Source organism: Equus caballus, chromosome 19, assembly GCF_041296265.1.
Source record: "Equus caballus isolate H_3958 breed thoroughbred chromosome 19, TB-T2T, whole genome shotgun sequence".
In the NCBI taxonomy this organism is placed as follows: Eukaryota; Metazoa; Chordata; class Mammalia; order Perissodactyla; family Equidae; genus Equus; species Equus caballus.
Window position 1 is genome coordinate 44,698,493 of NC_091702.1, and position 15,960 is coordinate 44,714,452.

The 15,960-nt window shown below is 44.0% G+C and overlaps 1 protein-coding gene across 4 annotated transcripts in view; it reads left to right on the plus strand.

Moving 5' to 3' along the window:
- Positions 1 to 15,960, plus strand: part of SLC12A8 (solute carrier family 12 member 8) — a 129,799-nt gene that overhangs the window by 35,653 nt on the left and 78,186 nt on the right. For all 4 annotated transcript variants that reach the window (XM_070243642.1, XM_070243641.1, XM_023623604.2 and 1 more), the window contains one exon: positions 2,010 to 2,241. In XM_070243642.1, coding sequence (XP_070099743.1) covers positions 2,010 to 2,241 — 232 coding nt within the window. The remainder of the gene's footprint in view (positions 1 to 2,009; positions 2,242 to 15,960) is intronic.

Genomic DNA, 15,960 nt, shown 5'->3' on the forward strand with positions numbered 1-15,960 from the left:
CCTCTCCCCTCCCAAGAAATCACAGGATGGGACTGAAAGTTCCAACCCTGTACTCATGGTTGATTCTCCCAGCCCCGATCCTTAGGCGCTTTCAAAAGTCACTTCATTAACATACTTCATTAACATGGCACGCCAGGATCTGAACCCATGGGCCTGGACTGCGAAAGTGGGATGAGCCAAACTTAACCATTATGCCACAGGGCTGCCCCTTATCATTTGTTTTTTAAACTCTGATATATCTGCCCGTGGAGAGTCCTGTTGATCTGGCCAAACACTGATGAAATAGCATCATTATCACCATCACACTCTTGGTATTTAGTCAAGAGTAAGTTTGAGTTCTGAGGTGAATGCAGGAAAACATGGGTTTATTTCTCCCTCTCTCTCTCTCATCTCCCTCTCAGAGATGGTGGTATTTCCCTCACATGTATTGGGCTTCTCCTTTACCCAAATATAGACAGGAATGCCTAGTGTAAATTTGGGAAACATGATGTTATATCTAGTTGCAAAGTGAGTCGATCCCAGTGAAGAATGGGCCCCCCTTCATGAGCTCCCCTCAGATACAGAAATTGTGCCATCCTTTTGGTCTTTACAGAAAAGGGCTGGAACTTAATGGTGCCTGCTTCCTGGAGCACTTTTCATACCGTCAACATATCACAAAGTATTTATTGAATGCTTGCAACATGCTTAACAAATGCAGGGGATTTTAAGAGGTGCAATCAGCATAAAAAGTTTGTTTTTTAAGATGTTTACATTCTTGGTCGTGGTAGGGAGACAATCATGTGCATGAAATAATAGAATATGGCACCAGGTAATTAGTCGCTTGGCACTGACAGTAAGCATAATATTTGTTCGGAAGAGGAAGATGAGGAGAGGCTTCATGGAAAAGGAGGAACTTGACAGAGGCCCGAGTAGAATTTGTGCCCTGGGAGAGCCGCACAGGCAGAGCGACAGTGATGGGAGGGACCCGCTGGCCTTGGGGATGGTAAAGGAACAAACTTCATGAGAGAAGGGGGGCTGAAGAATCATGGAAAGTGAGGCCTGGGTTATTTTCAAGTATTTATTTGAAATTGTTTCAAATGTTTTTAAAAAGGTAAAATCATGCCTCTCGTGCAAATATAAACACGTGCCAACAATTTTATTTACATCATTGATTAATGGAGGAGCCAGGAAGATGTTGAAGAGCAGTTGAGAAGCTAGGAATGGATACTGGATGGATACAGATCAAATCCATAAATTCTTGGTTAAGCAATTTAATAAACAGATGTAAGGATAAGATTGTTGGGTTAGATGCAAAACTGGGTGATGTCTTACAGGACAACAAATCCGAATCTTTTGGGTTATCTGTTCCACTGGACAGAAGTTATTTGCATCTCTGCTGGAAGAAAATCCATAAGTTAACATGCAACTTCACTAAGTCTGGGATGTTTAATACTTTTAATCCATAGTAAATGGTGAGTAGAACTAAGACATTCACCTACATGGTCCTTGGGTAGCCTTTGTTCTATATGACATTAAAAGGATGTGCTGCCCACTTTTTTTCTAACTTCCAAGTTTTAGATAATTTCTAAAATAATACTGACCTACAAAGAAATGGAGAAAAAACTGGGGTTTGCTTCAGTGCCCTTCTGTGGCTCTGGGATGGGAGCCCTTGTGTGTTTTTATTCTCTATTTAGTTCTTGAATAACTCAGACAGAGAAGTCCAAGGGCATCTTTGGCCCAGAGTCCCATCTTCTTCCTCCTGTGATCTTTTCATCTTAGTTCCCACTGACAGTCAGCTAGCTGGGCATTCATTCTCCCCTCTGCATGAAGGTAGAGATGCAGACCAGAAGAAATGGGGTGGGAGGCAGGGTTCCCAGGCGGGAAGGGCCCATTTAACTTAACCCCAGGCTGTCTCCCAGGTGCTGAGCCCTGAGAGGGCCAAGCCACGTCCTCAGTGCCGGCAGCTCTGGCCACCGGCTCCTGACGGTTTTTTCTCTTGCTGACTCTTCCTACCCAGGACGGCCTCTCAGTGTGTTGCAGGTGCCATGTACATCACCGGCTTCGCTGAATCCATCTCAGATTTGCTGACCCTCAGGAATATCTGGGCTGTTCGAGGAATTTCAGTGGTGGTGCTTCTGGCCTTGCTGGGGATCAACCTGGCAGGTGTCAAGTGGATAATCCGCCTCCAGCTGCTGCTGCTGTTCCTGCTGGCTGTGTCCACACTGGACTTTGTGGTGGGCTCCTTCACACACCTGGACCCAGGTAAGCCTTTTGGAGTTCAGCAGATGGCCTTATGGGGGTCTGCCCTGCTTTCTAGATGTTTATAGGTGTGAGTTTGCCAGACTATGCCCCGATAGGCTTTCCCTATAATTAGTGTGGGCTGTTCCTGGAGAAGTGAGTGGGGGCATCTTGGTGAGAGGCCAAAGGCCCCTCTTCACATAGACATTGCCACTTAGCACATTTCCCTGTTTCTTTTTGTTTTCTTTCTATTTAAAAAAAACTGGAAAATTTAGATAAAACAAAGAATAAGACAGAACTGGATACAAAAGATCAAATTTATAATTGATCTTATATTAGGTGATTAGGGGAGTGGGCAAGAAATAGATTTGGGAGTGAGGAGGAAAATAGATTTAATTTCATTGGTCATATTTTCTCTCTCTTTTTTGAAAGGACTTGATGCAAATATAACAAATGTTAACAGTGATCATTTCTGGGAGACGAGGACAGATATAGTTTTGATATATAGTTTTCTATATTAAAATTTTTTTTCAAAATAAAAATATGAATCCATTAACTAAGTTTAAAGAAGGAAAATAAACAGCCAGGTTTGCACCATTTGGAAATGGTATCCTGTATTTGTAATCAATCCATCTCTGTTGAACCTGGGCTTTTCCTCAGCCCTGGGGATGCTTGGCAACTGCAATCCTAGATCCTTGTGCTCTGAGTGAGAAGCTGTTACCCAGAGCATCCATAACTTCATGGCTTTGTGGTTTGGGTTGGTTTGGCATCAGAAGGCTTTGTTTCTCTCCAGAGTACAGAACTTTCCCTAGGATGCTGCAGAAAAGGGTAACCAATATTTCACACGTCAGGGACTCGGTCATTATATGGCAATAGTGACCAGGCATGTACATTGGAATATGGACAGGGAAAGGGAGATGGGGCCACTGGTGTGTTTAAAAAAAAAGAAAAAAGAAAAAGAAAACTGCAGCAGAGACAATCATCTCTAACGGTGGTGTGGAGGTGGCCACTGCATTGGACTGAGCACCTGCTGAGTGCCGGGGGTTTTGCTCAGCACCTCCCATGGCTTGGGTCATGTCATCCATATTGTAACCTCAGGAGGGAGGAGCAATTATACCCATTTTGTAGACGAGGAAACTGGGGCTCAGAGATTACATAATTCATGACAATACATGGCAGAGCTGGGAAGGGGATTAGATTTATTTGACTCTGAAGCTGAGCTGTTTCCTGTGGTGGGAAGCTGGGCCTGTCTTCACACGACCAGTGGTCTTTTTGTGATAGCGGCTCTGCCTTTCCCTTTCAAGGCTGCCCCTGCTGTGTGTTCCATAAAGGCTTGTCTTTCATAAAAACGTTGGCTGAAGGAAGGTCAGAGTTCTCTTGGTGCACACTGATCTGGCCTTTTCACGTCTTCAAGTATCACAATTCTTCTGTTGGAAAATAGTGACTCCCCTCAGCTCCCCGACTGCCCCACCCTCTGGCATCCTGGTCCCTCCTCTAGAACGTCCAGATTGTCCCATGATCCAGCCTCTAAAGGGTTAACCCGGGACAGAAGGGGCCCAGGACCTACTGCAATGCTAAGGGCCAATGCAGTGTTCCAACTGGTCGCTTGAAGCCTGGGCCTTGCAGCTTGCTAAATATTTGGGGCATCTCCATTGAAGGGAAGGGGTGACTATTTTTTCCTCACCTTGCACCACCCTGCAGAGATGGCCCACATCCTGTGGGAGTCCTGCTGGCTGTTTGGCCATCAAACTGTCCGTGAGAGAGAGAGTCTGCTCCACTCTCCAATTCCTGGGTGCTCTCCCCCTCCACCTATATGGCTGCCGAAAGGGCGTAATTAGTTAAATTGCAGGCCGATGCTGCTGGCCTCTTTGAAATCTCACTGGGCTGATGTATTTTCCTCCTTGATGGGAACTTTTCTTGGCAGTTCTTCTAAGTTACTCCAAATATTTCTCTTTCCTTCTGGTCAGTACATTAGCAGGGTGTAGTGTGAAATGAAATTTATTTTCAATCATCCCCATAGCAACTGGCCCCTCCAGAATCTGTTTTTGGTATCACTGATGTTTTATATGGGCTATTTTCTTTGAGGTTCAAAATCCAAACTAAAACTAGACCATAAGCCTTCAGAATGGATTTAGCAGAATGACTTCAACTCTTAAAAAATGACATACACGTAGACATTTGAAAAAAGACTGGAAGGAACTATGCTAAGTGTTAATAGGGATTGTCTTTCTGCTGAGATTATGGGTGGCTGTATTATTTCATTTCTATTTTTCCTTCAATTGATTAATGTTGTGTTTTTAAAAAAATTAATAGACTTTAGTTCTTAGAGCAGTTTTAGGTTTGCGGAAAACCGAGCAGAGAGTACAGACGTCCCTGTATGCTTCCTCTCTCCTTTCCCCACTGCTGTTTTCTCTGTTATTACCATCTTGCATTCACGTGGTACCTTTCTTACGACTGATGGGCTGAGAGTGACACAGTAATATTAACTGAAGTCCATAGTTTAGATTAGGATTAACCTTCGTGTTGTATATTCTATGGGTTTTGACAAATATATAATGACATGTATCTACCATTACAGTCTCATACATAACAGTGTTAATATCTTAAAATCCCCGTGCTCCACCTAGTCCTGCCCTCCCCCAACCTTGAACTCCTGGCAACCACTGATCTTTTTACTGTCTCTATAGTTTTGCCTTTTCCAGAATATCATAGAGTTAGAATCATACGCTACGTAGTCTTTTCCGACTGGCTTCTTTTACTTAGTAATATGCATTTAAGGTTCCTCCATGTCTTTTCATGGCTTGATAGCTCCTTTCTTTTTATCCCTGAATAATATTCCATTCTATAGAGGTGCTCATTTTTAATTGGGTTGTTTTCTTATTGATGAGTCTTAAGAATTCTTTGTATGTTTTGGATACAAGCCCTTTATCACATATATGTTTTGCAAATATTTTCTCCCAGTCTGTGGTTTGCCTTTTCGTTCTTTTAAAGGTGTCTTATGCAGGGCAGACGTTTTGATTGTAATGAAGTCTAACTTAGCAATTTTTTTCTTTCATGGATCATGCTTTTGGTGTTGTACCTAAAAACCCATTACTAAACCAAAGGTCGCCTAGATTTTTCCTGTGTTATCTTCTAGAAGTTTTTTACAGGCGTAGCTCAGAGATATTGTGGGTTTGGTTCTAGACCACTGCAATAAGGTGAATATCCCAATAAAGCAAGTTGCACAAATTTTTTGGTTTCCAGTTCATCTACAAGTTATGTTTATACTCTGCTGTAGTCTGTTAAATGTGCAATAGCGTTATGTCAAAAAAATGTACATATCTTAATTAAAAAATACTTTGTTGATAAAAAGTGCTAACCATCATCTGAGTCTTCAGAGTTGTAATCTTTTTGCTGGTGAAGGGTCTTATAAAAAATATATATCTTAGAAGCGCAATAAAACAAAGTAAGCCTGTACGTTTGTGTTTTACATTTAGGTCTATGATCCATTTTGAGTTTATTTTTGTGAAAAATTGTAGAGTGTCTAGGTTAATTTTTTTTCCTCCATGTGGATGTCTAGTTGTTCCAGCACCATTTGTTGAAATGACTGTGCTGTCTTTATTGAATTGCCTTTCCTCCTTTGTCAAAGATCAGTTGTCTGCATTTGTGTGGGTCTGTTTTTGGGCTCTCTATTCTGTTCCATTGATCTGTTTGTCTATTCTTTCTCCAATACCACACTGTCTCGATTACTGTGGTTGTATAGTAAGTCTTGAAGTTGCGTGGTGTCAGTCTTCCAACTCTTTCCTTTTTCACTTAGTGTTACTCTTAAAATCAGAAAAAAAAAGTTAAAAATATGCTTAAGCCTATCTTTATTTCTTTCCTTTTCTCTAGATATAAAAGAGTAAAAAAATCCAGACAATCCTGAAATGTATAAAGTAAAAATGTACAAAGTAAAAAAACTCCATTTTCCCACTTCTACTCTCCAGAGGGAGAGTGCTACAGGTATTAGTTATCTATTGCTGTTGAACAAATTACCCCAAAGTTTAGTGGCACAAAACAACAATAAACATTTATTATTTCTTACCTTTTCTGTGGGCCAGGAATTTGGGTGTGGTTTGGCTGAGGGTTCTGGCTCAGGGTTTCTCATATAGTATAGTCAGATGTCAGCAGGGGCTACAGTCACCTGAAGGCTTGACCGGGGCTGGAGGATCTGGCTGGCAAGCTGGTATTGGTTGTCGGCAGGAGGCCTCAGTTCTTCTCCACATGGTCCTTTCCTGAGAGCTGCTTAAATGTCCTCAAGTCATGGAGTGACTGGCCCCGAAAGCAAGCAATCAGAGACACAGAGAGAGAGAGAGAGAAAAAAGGGATCATTTAGAAATGAGTCACTAAGTCTGGCCCTCACTCAAACAGAGGAGAATTAGTTTGCACCGTTTGAATGTAGAAATGTCAAAGAATTTGAAGATACATTTTAAAACCACAAGTGTTAGTTTTAAAATCAGAAAAAATTTTAAATACACTTAAGTCAAACTGTATGTTTCCCTTTATTTTAAAGACAGAATAAACGTTTTATATTGTAAAAGTTTTTTAAAAATCTGAAATATAAAGTAAAAAGTGAAAATTTCTTCCCCTGACTCTATTCTCCCACTCCTACTCCCCAGGGGGAGATTGATAAATATCTTTCCAGTCTATTTTCTATGCATGTACAAGCACACATGCACACATGTGTACATTAACACATGCAACATAGTCCTTTGTAAAAATGTAATTAAGTTCTACATTGTTTTGCTACTTCTCCTCTCCCACTCCATAACATATCGTGGACATCCTTCAATGTCAGTACATTTAGGATTCCTTCATTCTTTTTTAACACTTGCATAGTATTTCATATTACAGATCTAAAATACTTTATATTTAAACATTAACTTATTGATGGATATTTAGGTTTCTCCCGTTTGTTCCTGTTACAAATATTGCTGACATGAATATCCTTGCACAGAATTTGAAGTTTATTTCTATAGGATCAAGACTTAGAAATAGAATTCATAGGACAAAAGTCAAGCACATCTTAAATTTTGTTGGGTTCTGCCAAATTACCTTCTGATAGGGTTGTTCCATTCTGAATTCCCACTGACAGTATATAAGAGTTATTGTGGCTGGCTTGGTGGCGCAGTTAAGTTCGCACATTCTGCTTTGACAGCCTGGGGTTCACCGGTTCAGATCCCGGGTGCAGACATGGCACTGCTTGGCATGCCATGCTGTGGTAGGCGTCCCACATGTAAAGTAGAGGAAGATGGACATGGATGTTAGCTCAGGGCCAGTCTTCCTCAGCAAAAAGGAGGATTGGCAGCAGTTAGCTCAGGGCTAATCTTCCTCAAAAAAACAAAAACAGAGTTATTGATTCCCCACACCCTGGACAATATTGGATGTGTTCAATCTTTTAAATTTCTGCCAGATGATAGGCAAAAATTCTGATCTTTTTTTCTTTCGTTTGCTTTTCTTCAATCACTAATGAGGATTATTTTATGCATATTTTTGTTGCCACTTGTATTTCTTTTTCTTTGAATTATCTGTAATCTTTCCCTATTTTTTCCTGTAACTTGCTTACTTTTTAATAATTTATAGCTCTTCTACCTTAGCAATTAATTCACCATACAGTAAATGTTTGTTGAGCTTGCACTGATGCCAGATAATGTTTGTTATATATGTTGAAAATTGTTTCCTAATATGTCATTGTTCTTTTAAAACTAATTTTCATATGTGGTTAAAGTAATACGGATAGGTAAAAATATTCATTTTTGAGCCAAATCATGTGCTCTGATTGCTTTCTTTTTGTGTATCTTTCGGCTTTTCCTGAAGTTAAGCTTACTCTGTGTGTTAGTTTCCTGGGGCTGCCTTAACAAACTCCCACAAACCGGGAGGTTTAAAACAACAGAACTCTATTCCCTCACAGTTCTGGGGGCCAGACGTCTGAAGCCAAGGTGTCCACCTGGCCAGACCCCCCCACAAGGGCTCTAGGGGAACCTTCCTTGCCTCTTCCAGCTTCTGATGGCTGCAGGAGCTCCTTGGCTTGTGGCAGCTTAGCTCCCATCTCTGCCTGTGTCTTCACAGAGCTTTCTCCGCTTCTTGTCTCTCCTCTGTGTGCATTTTATAGACAACTTCTCATTGAAAATAGGTCCAACTTGGGTAATTGAGGATGATCTCATCTCAAGATCCTTACTAATATCAGGTCACATCCACAGGTTTCTAGCATTAGGATGTGGACGTATTTTTTTGAAGGCCACCATTCAACCCCCTATACTCCTTTTTTTTTTCATTTGCTTTATTTTCTAGGTTTTTGTCACCATTTAAAAAAATGCTCCAAAGAGCCTTCAAATACTCATAGGCATTTTCCCCAGTCCTTGAGACTCCCTCCATACTGTCCTTCTCCTGGATGCACGATCTCAGGCCTGGACCTCACCGGCTGTGCTCGTACTTGCCTTCGCTGGTCCCAGGTGTTGGTCCCTGTTGTCTGGATCCCAAATCATCCTCTTCTGTCTATGATGGAAAATGTCACTTTTCCACTTTCACATGCGATTGATAGGAGATATAAAAATCTAGGCCGACAATCATTTTCTCTTAGAGTTTTGAAGTCATTGTTGCTCTACCTTCTAGCCGTCAGTGGCATTTATCCAGCAGTTTGGTGCTATTCTGATTTCTGCTCTTGGTAGTTAACCTCTTTCTTCTCCTTGAAGTGCATAGGATTTTCCCTTTGCTCCTTTCTCTCTTTTTTTTTTTTTTAGGAAGATTGGCCCTGAGCTAACATCTGTTGCCAATCTTCCTCTCTTTGCTTGAAGAAGATTGTTGTTGAGCTAACATCTGTGCCAGTCTTCCTCTCTTTTGTATGTGGGACGCTGCCACAGCCCGGCTTCATGAGCAGTGTGTAGGTCCATGCCTGGGATCCGAACCTGTGAACCCTAGGCCATGGAAGCAGACTACATAAACTTAACCACTATGCCACCAGGCCGTCCCCTTCCCTTTACTCTTGAGGTTCTAAAATTTCATAATGAAAATTCTTACTCGTTGGCCTCGGCACTTTCCATTTGGAATTTTCAATTATTTCTTTGACCGTTTTCTCCCCTTTGTTTTCTCTGATTTAAAATTTTTTAAAAAAATTTTTTTGAATTCTTAGTCAGATGTTGGAGTTCCTGATTTGAACCTTCTGTTATTATTTTTTTAATCTTCTCTCTTCTATAGTTTCTCTGTTTTTTCCATCCCTGCTTCATGGGAGAGTTCCTCAACTTTATTTCCAACCTTTTTACTGAATTTTTTGTTTTGACTCTCCTTAATTTCCAGGAGCTCTTTGTTGTTCTCTGATTGTTAATTTTAAAATCACATCTTATTCTTGTTTCATAGATATAAAATCTCCCTTTTGACTCTTTCAGGCTATAAATTATACGGGTTTTCTTTTCTTTTGAGATTTTCTTCTGCTCTCTATATTATCTGTTTTTTCCAGGTTTCTTTATGTATGTTATCTTGTTTTGTTCTGTGTCAACTGCCCCAAGCTTTCTTCAATGTCTGATAGTCCTTGGTTTTTCGTTCATTTTTGGTAACGAGACACTGAAAGGCGACTGGAAGTTCTTTGCACAATCAGAGTGGGTAGGGCTGTGGCAGGAGGCTGTCACTGTTGGGTGATCCTGTGGCAAGCTGGATTGTTTCATCAGAAATCTCCCCACAGCTTCTGTAGGTCTTTCCTCGGGTGCAGGTTGTGTTCTCCAGGAAATTTCCCAATGTCCCACCGGGGGCACCCCCGGCTGCCGTGGTTCTGGGAGCAGAGTGGAGGTGGGAGAAGGGTTTGGTGGTCTCATAGTCAGGGTGCAGACTTTCATTTAGTCTCGTTTTTCACCTGGCACCTCCTTCCCTCCACTGTGTCCTTCCATCTCAAGCCACTCAGTGACATCTCTCATTTCATCTCCAAAGTTCCCATAACAGTGGATCTTACTGATCACCTCCATTTCCTCACCTCCTGACTCCTTAGCCTGCAGGCAGGCAACAGGGGCCCCTCATCCTTTCCCCACCTGCTGTCCTGTCTCTTCCAAAATAAGCATCATTTCACAAGGCTCTGTGGAGACACAGAGCTCCGTTACTGTAAAAAGTTAAATAGCACGACAACTTAATTTAAACAAGACCCTCTTAAGCATTTGTTTGGCTTAAAGCTCTTAAAATGCCATTTTGCTGGATTATATTTTCATTTATGTAAGATGAGTGTCATGCCAAAATGATTTTATTGCCATAGAAGTCAGGCAACTATAGAGAAAATACATTTTAGAAAATAAAGTGACATGTGGTGCATTTTAATTCTCTGCTCTGTGTTTAAAAATGAAAGTGTGCATCTCCAAGCTTAACTTTTTGGTTATCTAGGAAGACTGTTGCCTCGCTCGGCTCTGTAGTCCCCTCAACTCCAGAGCTCATATTGCACACTCTGCTCTGCCTGGGTCTGCTGCCTCTGCTGGGGCATCTCCTTGGACAGGGCACAGGGGAGCAGGCGTAGGTTCACCACGTGCTGAGTCCAGCAAGTGGGAGCTGGCTCTGTTTGGTAAGGGGTTGGGGGGCTGTGCTTGGCTGTAAGAGGAGCTGCTTAGGAGCTTAAAAGGCGTGGGTCGAGCATGCTGACTTTGCTCTCTGCTAAAATTGCTCTACCTGAGGTCCCACTGACCTCTTGATCTCCAAATCCAGAACCTTTCCTTATTTTTTATTCTTGACCCCTTTTGCACCATTGACCACTGTCTTAGTCCGTTTGGATTGCTATAACAAAATACTGTAGACCGGGTGGCTTATAAACAACAGATATTTATTTCTCATAGTCCTGGAGGCTGGGAAGTCGAAGATCAAGGCAGTAGCAGATTTGGTGTCATGTGAGGGCCCGCTGCCTGGTTCATAGATGGCCGTCTTCTTACTGTGTCCTCACAGGGAGGAAGGGGCAAGGAAGCTCCCTGGGGTATCTTCTGTAAGTCTCTAATCCCATTCATGAAGGCTCCACCCTCATGACTAATCACCTCCCAAAGGCCCCACCTCCTGATACCTTCACATGAGGCAATAGGTTTCAGTTTGTGAATTGTGGGGGGACACAAACCTTCATTCTATAGCAACCAACTGTGCCGATTTGAAATTGTCTTTTCCCATTTCTTCTATGACACAACACAGTCAACTCTCTTCTTCATCTTCCTGTCCCCTGCTGTGGGCCAGGGGACCAGGGGTCAGTCCTCAGCACTGCCTCTCTCTGGGCTTTCCTTCTCAGAGAGAGCATTCCCCCATCCGTGCTGCTCAGGCGACCCTCATCTGCTTCTCCAGCTCTCTTGAACTTACCTCCTGTATCACCAGCTCCTACTGGATCGCCAACTGGATGTCTGAGCATCACCTTGGCTTAAAAACAAGCAATTTCTTCCTCCTCCCTTTATTTACCTTCTCTCCTTCACACTCCACCCCACTCCCCAAAAACAATAAGCAAACAATCATCTATCTTCTGAATGTCTACACCATTTCCCCAAGCCTAGCAAGCTTAGGGTTAACTTTCACTTTGTCTAGATTAGATCCTCCTATCCTTTTTAATCCCACAGCTCTCACTTTAGATTAGCAAATGTCATTTCTTAAGTGCATCACTTAGATGATTTCCAAATCTAAGTTTATCCCGCCAGGATCTTCCCTTCGGTTGACCCCACCCGTCTCCTGTGGGTAACCAACCCCTCCCATGAAGCCAGATTACTTTCCCAAAAACAGTGCTGTGCTTCTGTCGCTCCCCAGCTTAAACATTTCTAGTAGCTGTCTACTGCCCATAGGACAAAATCCAAACCCATTAGGTTTCCATTCAATAAGCTTCATGGTCCATCCCCAAATTACTCATTTGGTTATATCTCCAGCTTTGTACCTTTCTAAATCCTTTTCTTCTCCAAAATATATCTACATACTGGTTTATAAATATATATGAATATAGCTCTGCTCCTATTTCTGGAATTCTCTTCACCATGCTCTGTTTAACCTAAGTTCTTGCTCTTGGATGAAATAGTTAGTGGGAATTGTACGTGAAGACGTAGCCTGAAATCCAGGATCCTCTGTGTGGTCTTGAGCAATGTTACATGTTCTGAGTCTCAGTTTTCTCATCAGTAGAAATGAGGATAAAAATATCTACCTCTCGGGGCCAGCCTGGTGGCATAGTGGTTAAGTTTGGGCTCTCCGCTTTGGCAGCCTGGGGTTTGCGTGTTCGGATCCCGGGCGCAGACCTAGCACCACTCGTCAAGTCATGATGTGGTAGCACCCCACATGAAATAGAGGAAGATTGGCACAGATGTTAGCTCAGCAACAATCTTCCTGAAGCAAAAAGGGGAAGATTGGCAACAGATGTTAGCTCAGCGACAATCTTCCTCAGCAAAAAAAAAAAAAAAAAAAAGAAAAAAAGAAAAAACTTTACATCTCCAGTTTGCATTCCTGCCTATCTCAGTGTGGCAGCCTGGCCCACGGAGATGGGTTGGGGTGAGCGGCTGCAGTAGTCTGCTCAGGCCCCCAGGGATGTTAGTGAGGACATTTGAGACTCTGGTTCCTCATTAAAAGTTTAAAAAATGTACTGATGAAATATTTTGAATATACAGGAAATAATAAAGCAAATCCTCATCTAGCCATCTCTCAGATTTAATGGATAATATTTTGCCCATTTTGCTTCAGATCTCTATTAAAAATAAAAATAGGGGCTGGCCCCATGGCCAAGCAGTTGGATTCACGCACTCTGCTTCGGTGGCCCAGGGTTTCGCCAGTTCGGATCCTGGGCGCGGACATGGCACCGCTCGTCAAGCCATGCTGAGGCGGCATCCTACATGCAACAACTAGAAGGACCCACAACTAAAAATACACAACTATGTACCCGGGGGAGCTTTGGGAAAAAAAGGAAAAATAAAATCTTTAAAAAAAAAAAAAATAAATACAGCAGTACAAACTCAGTTTAAGCTGCACTTTCACCCACACACGCCCTCTTCTCCCCTAGGCAACCTCTATCCTGAGGCTGATGAATGTCCTTCCCATGTGTTTTTATCGTTCTACCAAATGCAGATGGCCGCCATCAATCTCTACTATGGTTTAGTGTTTGAAAATTGTGCATACATTTATCATACTGTGTGGACCCTTTCATTTGATAAATATTTGAATGGTGGATGAATGAATTATTTTGCAATTTGCTTTTCTCGCCCAACATATTTTTGAGATTTATCCATGTTTCAGCATGCCGTGCCATTTCATTCATTTTAACTGCTCACAGTGTCCTGGGAGACCCAGAGAAGTCAACAGTTACTAAGTAGTGACGAGCACTGTGACAAGGGTTTATATCTGGGGGCTTCCATGGTGGGGGGGCTCTCAACCCAGCTCAAGAGTCGAGAAAGATTTTCCAGAGGAGATTACCTCTTAGCTGAGGTTAAGGGAGTAGAGGATTTCGCCAGAGGAAGAAGAGAAGGAAGCACGTCTGGCAGCGAGGGCGGCTTATACAAAGACCCAAGAGTCCTCAGTGCTTGGAAAATAAGAGAGCCCCGGCTGTGAGGAGCAGGCAGAGCCGGCTCACGGAAGACCTTGTCTGCCGCACTGAGGGCCTTGGGCTTTATCTTGGGGCAGTGGGAAATGTGACGTCAGTTTTATATTTTAGAAAAATTGCTCTGGCCGCAGTGTGGAAAATCACTGGCTTGAGATAGGGATGGAGAACGGAGGCAGGAAACATATTTGAGAGGCTGTTGTGGTGATCTAGGAAAGCAGGGATGATGCAGTGCCTCTGGGGATGGGAAAGAGGGCACAGAATAAAGAGAGAAGGTGGCGGGATGGGATACGGGGGTGAGGCAGGGGGAGGAGACACAGCCAACACAAGGCTGGCTGGCTGGTGGCGTCATGCACTGGGATCCGGGAGGAATATGGCAGCAGGAACAGATGTGGGGGAGAGGGTGAGGTCAGCCTAAGAGCTCCAGCCAGGCCCAAGTAGAGATGACTAGTGGGCAGCAAATATGACGGCCTAGGGCTCTGAGGTGTGGTTGGGGCTGGAGATAAGGTCATAAGCAGTGTGGGAGTGGGTGGAGCAGTAGGACGGGCGGAAGTGGTTTGGGGAGAGTGTGCCGATTTTATGGCCAATAGAGCCATATTTATTAAGATGGAATTTAATTCACCAGAAGAGGCATTTTTCACTGTTCTGTATTAAAAAAAAACCTTCAGTTCTGTGTTAAAAAAAAAAAAACCATGCAGAGCAGATATGTTAAAGATGAATATTCTTTACCCAAGAGTACACCCCAGAATGTCTTCAGGTGATTATGCCCTGTTCCATTCAGGGTGTAATGAACACATAAGTGTTTGGGCTGCTCCTCTGGGGCACAGAGTCAGCCTGCACTTGTGGATACTGAGGACAAGACTTAGGTCTTCTTGGAATGTGTGGTCCCTGGCATCTAGTAGGCAGGCATTCAGTAAATATTTGTGCAGGAACGAACACACTAAGTGAAAGATGGTGAGGCCAGACTGTGGCCTCTTCTGCCCCAGCAGGTGAAGGCAGCTTGTCTGTGGACACTCTGGCCCTGGCATATCTGCCTGGGGCCCCCCTTTCCTGGGGCCACCACCTCCTCCTGCAATGAAGACAGTGGCCCAGCTGCCACCGTGACCCTGTAGAATCATCTTCCCAGCCAGGCGTCTTCCCGAGCCTTCCTTGTGGGCTCCTTTGCCCCTCTGATGGAAGGGCATCTCTGCACAGCTTTGCTGGGAAGGGTTTTCCAGGCCTCAGGGAGCGAGGCCTGCCTGGATGGCCTTGCAGTGCACAGGATGGCCTCTGTGTGGAGTCATGATTCTGGCTGTTTGTTTTCTGGCCTCTCAGGGCCTGGAGCCTTGTCCCGGGGCAGCTCGCTCAGCCTTTCCTCTCTGCCCAAGGAGGTGCTAGAAGGAAACACGGACTCCTTTGTGTGGAACGGTCGGAGATGTCCTGGCGCTTGCATTTTACTTATGGGTGGTCGAGTAGGTGGTGCTGGACAGCAGGGGGTCCACACACACCATCTCACGTGACCCTCACAAATGACCCTGTGAGGGAGGCCAATCGGGTCCTTTTTCCCATCCCACGGATGCAGGAACAGAGATCCAGAGGGCTGAGGTGGTTTCCAAGAACCCAGTCCCCTGCCTGGCCCGGCAGAGAGGAACAGTGTCTTCTCAGAACAGTGGTGAGAGCTTTAGGGGAGAGCCCCAGCCTGGAGCCCTGGGGTTCTCAACGCTGCCTGGACATAGAAGCCCCAGGGAGCCTCGGGCATAAAAGGAGCCCATGCTCCACGCCAGCCCAAGGCAGTCAGCGCCCGGGTGGGCCTGCATCTTCAATGCCCCCAGTGATTCCACTGTGTAGCCAGAGTTGAGGACCCGGCCCCCTGCTCACATGGCCTCTGCTCTGCTCTCTGACTCAGGCTCAGCAGAGTAGGACCAGGCCTCACTGCTCAGGCTGGCAGAATCCTGGACAAGACCATGGACTCATTGCCCTGGGAGCGAGCTCAGGGTGGGGATGGGAACACTTCAGTTAGCCGCTGACCGTGAGGACTGGCTGCCCCTTCCCCTGCGTTTCTTACTTGATCGGCACTCAGTTAAGGGCCATCCATACCGACAACCTGCTCATTGTGTATGCAGACACAAGCAGAGAATAGTCATGAGCAGCGACTCTGTGTCAGGCACTTTACGTCTATTATTCTGTTTTATCCTTGAAGCCACCTAGCGATGTGGGTGAGATGATTCCCATTTTACAGACGA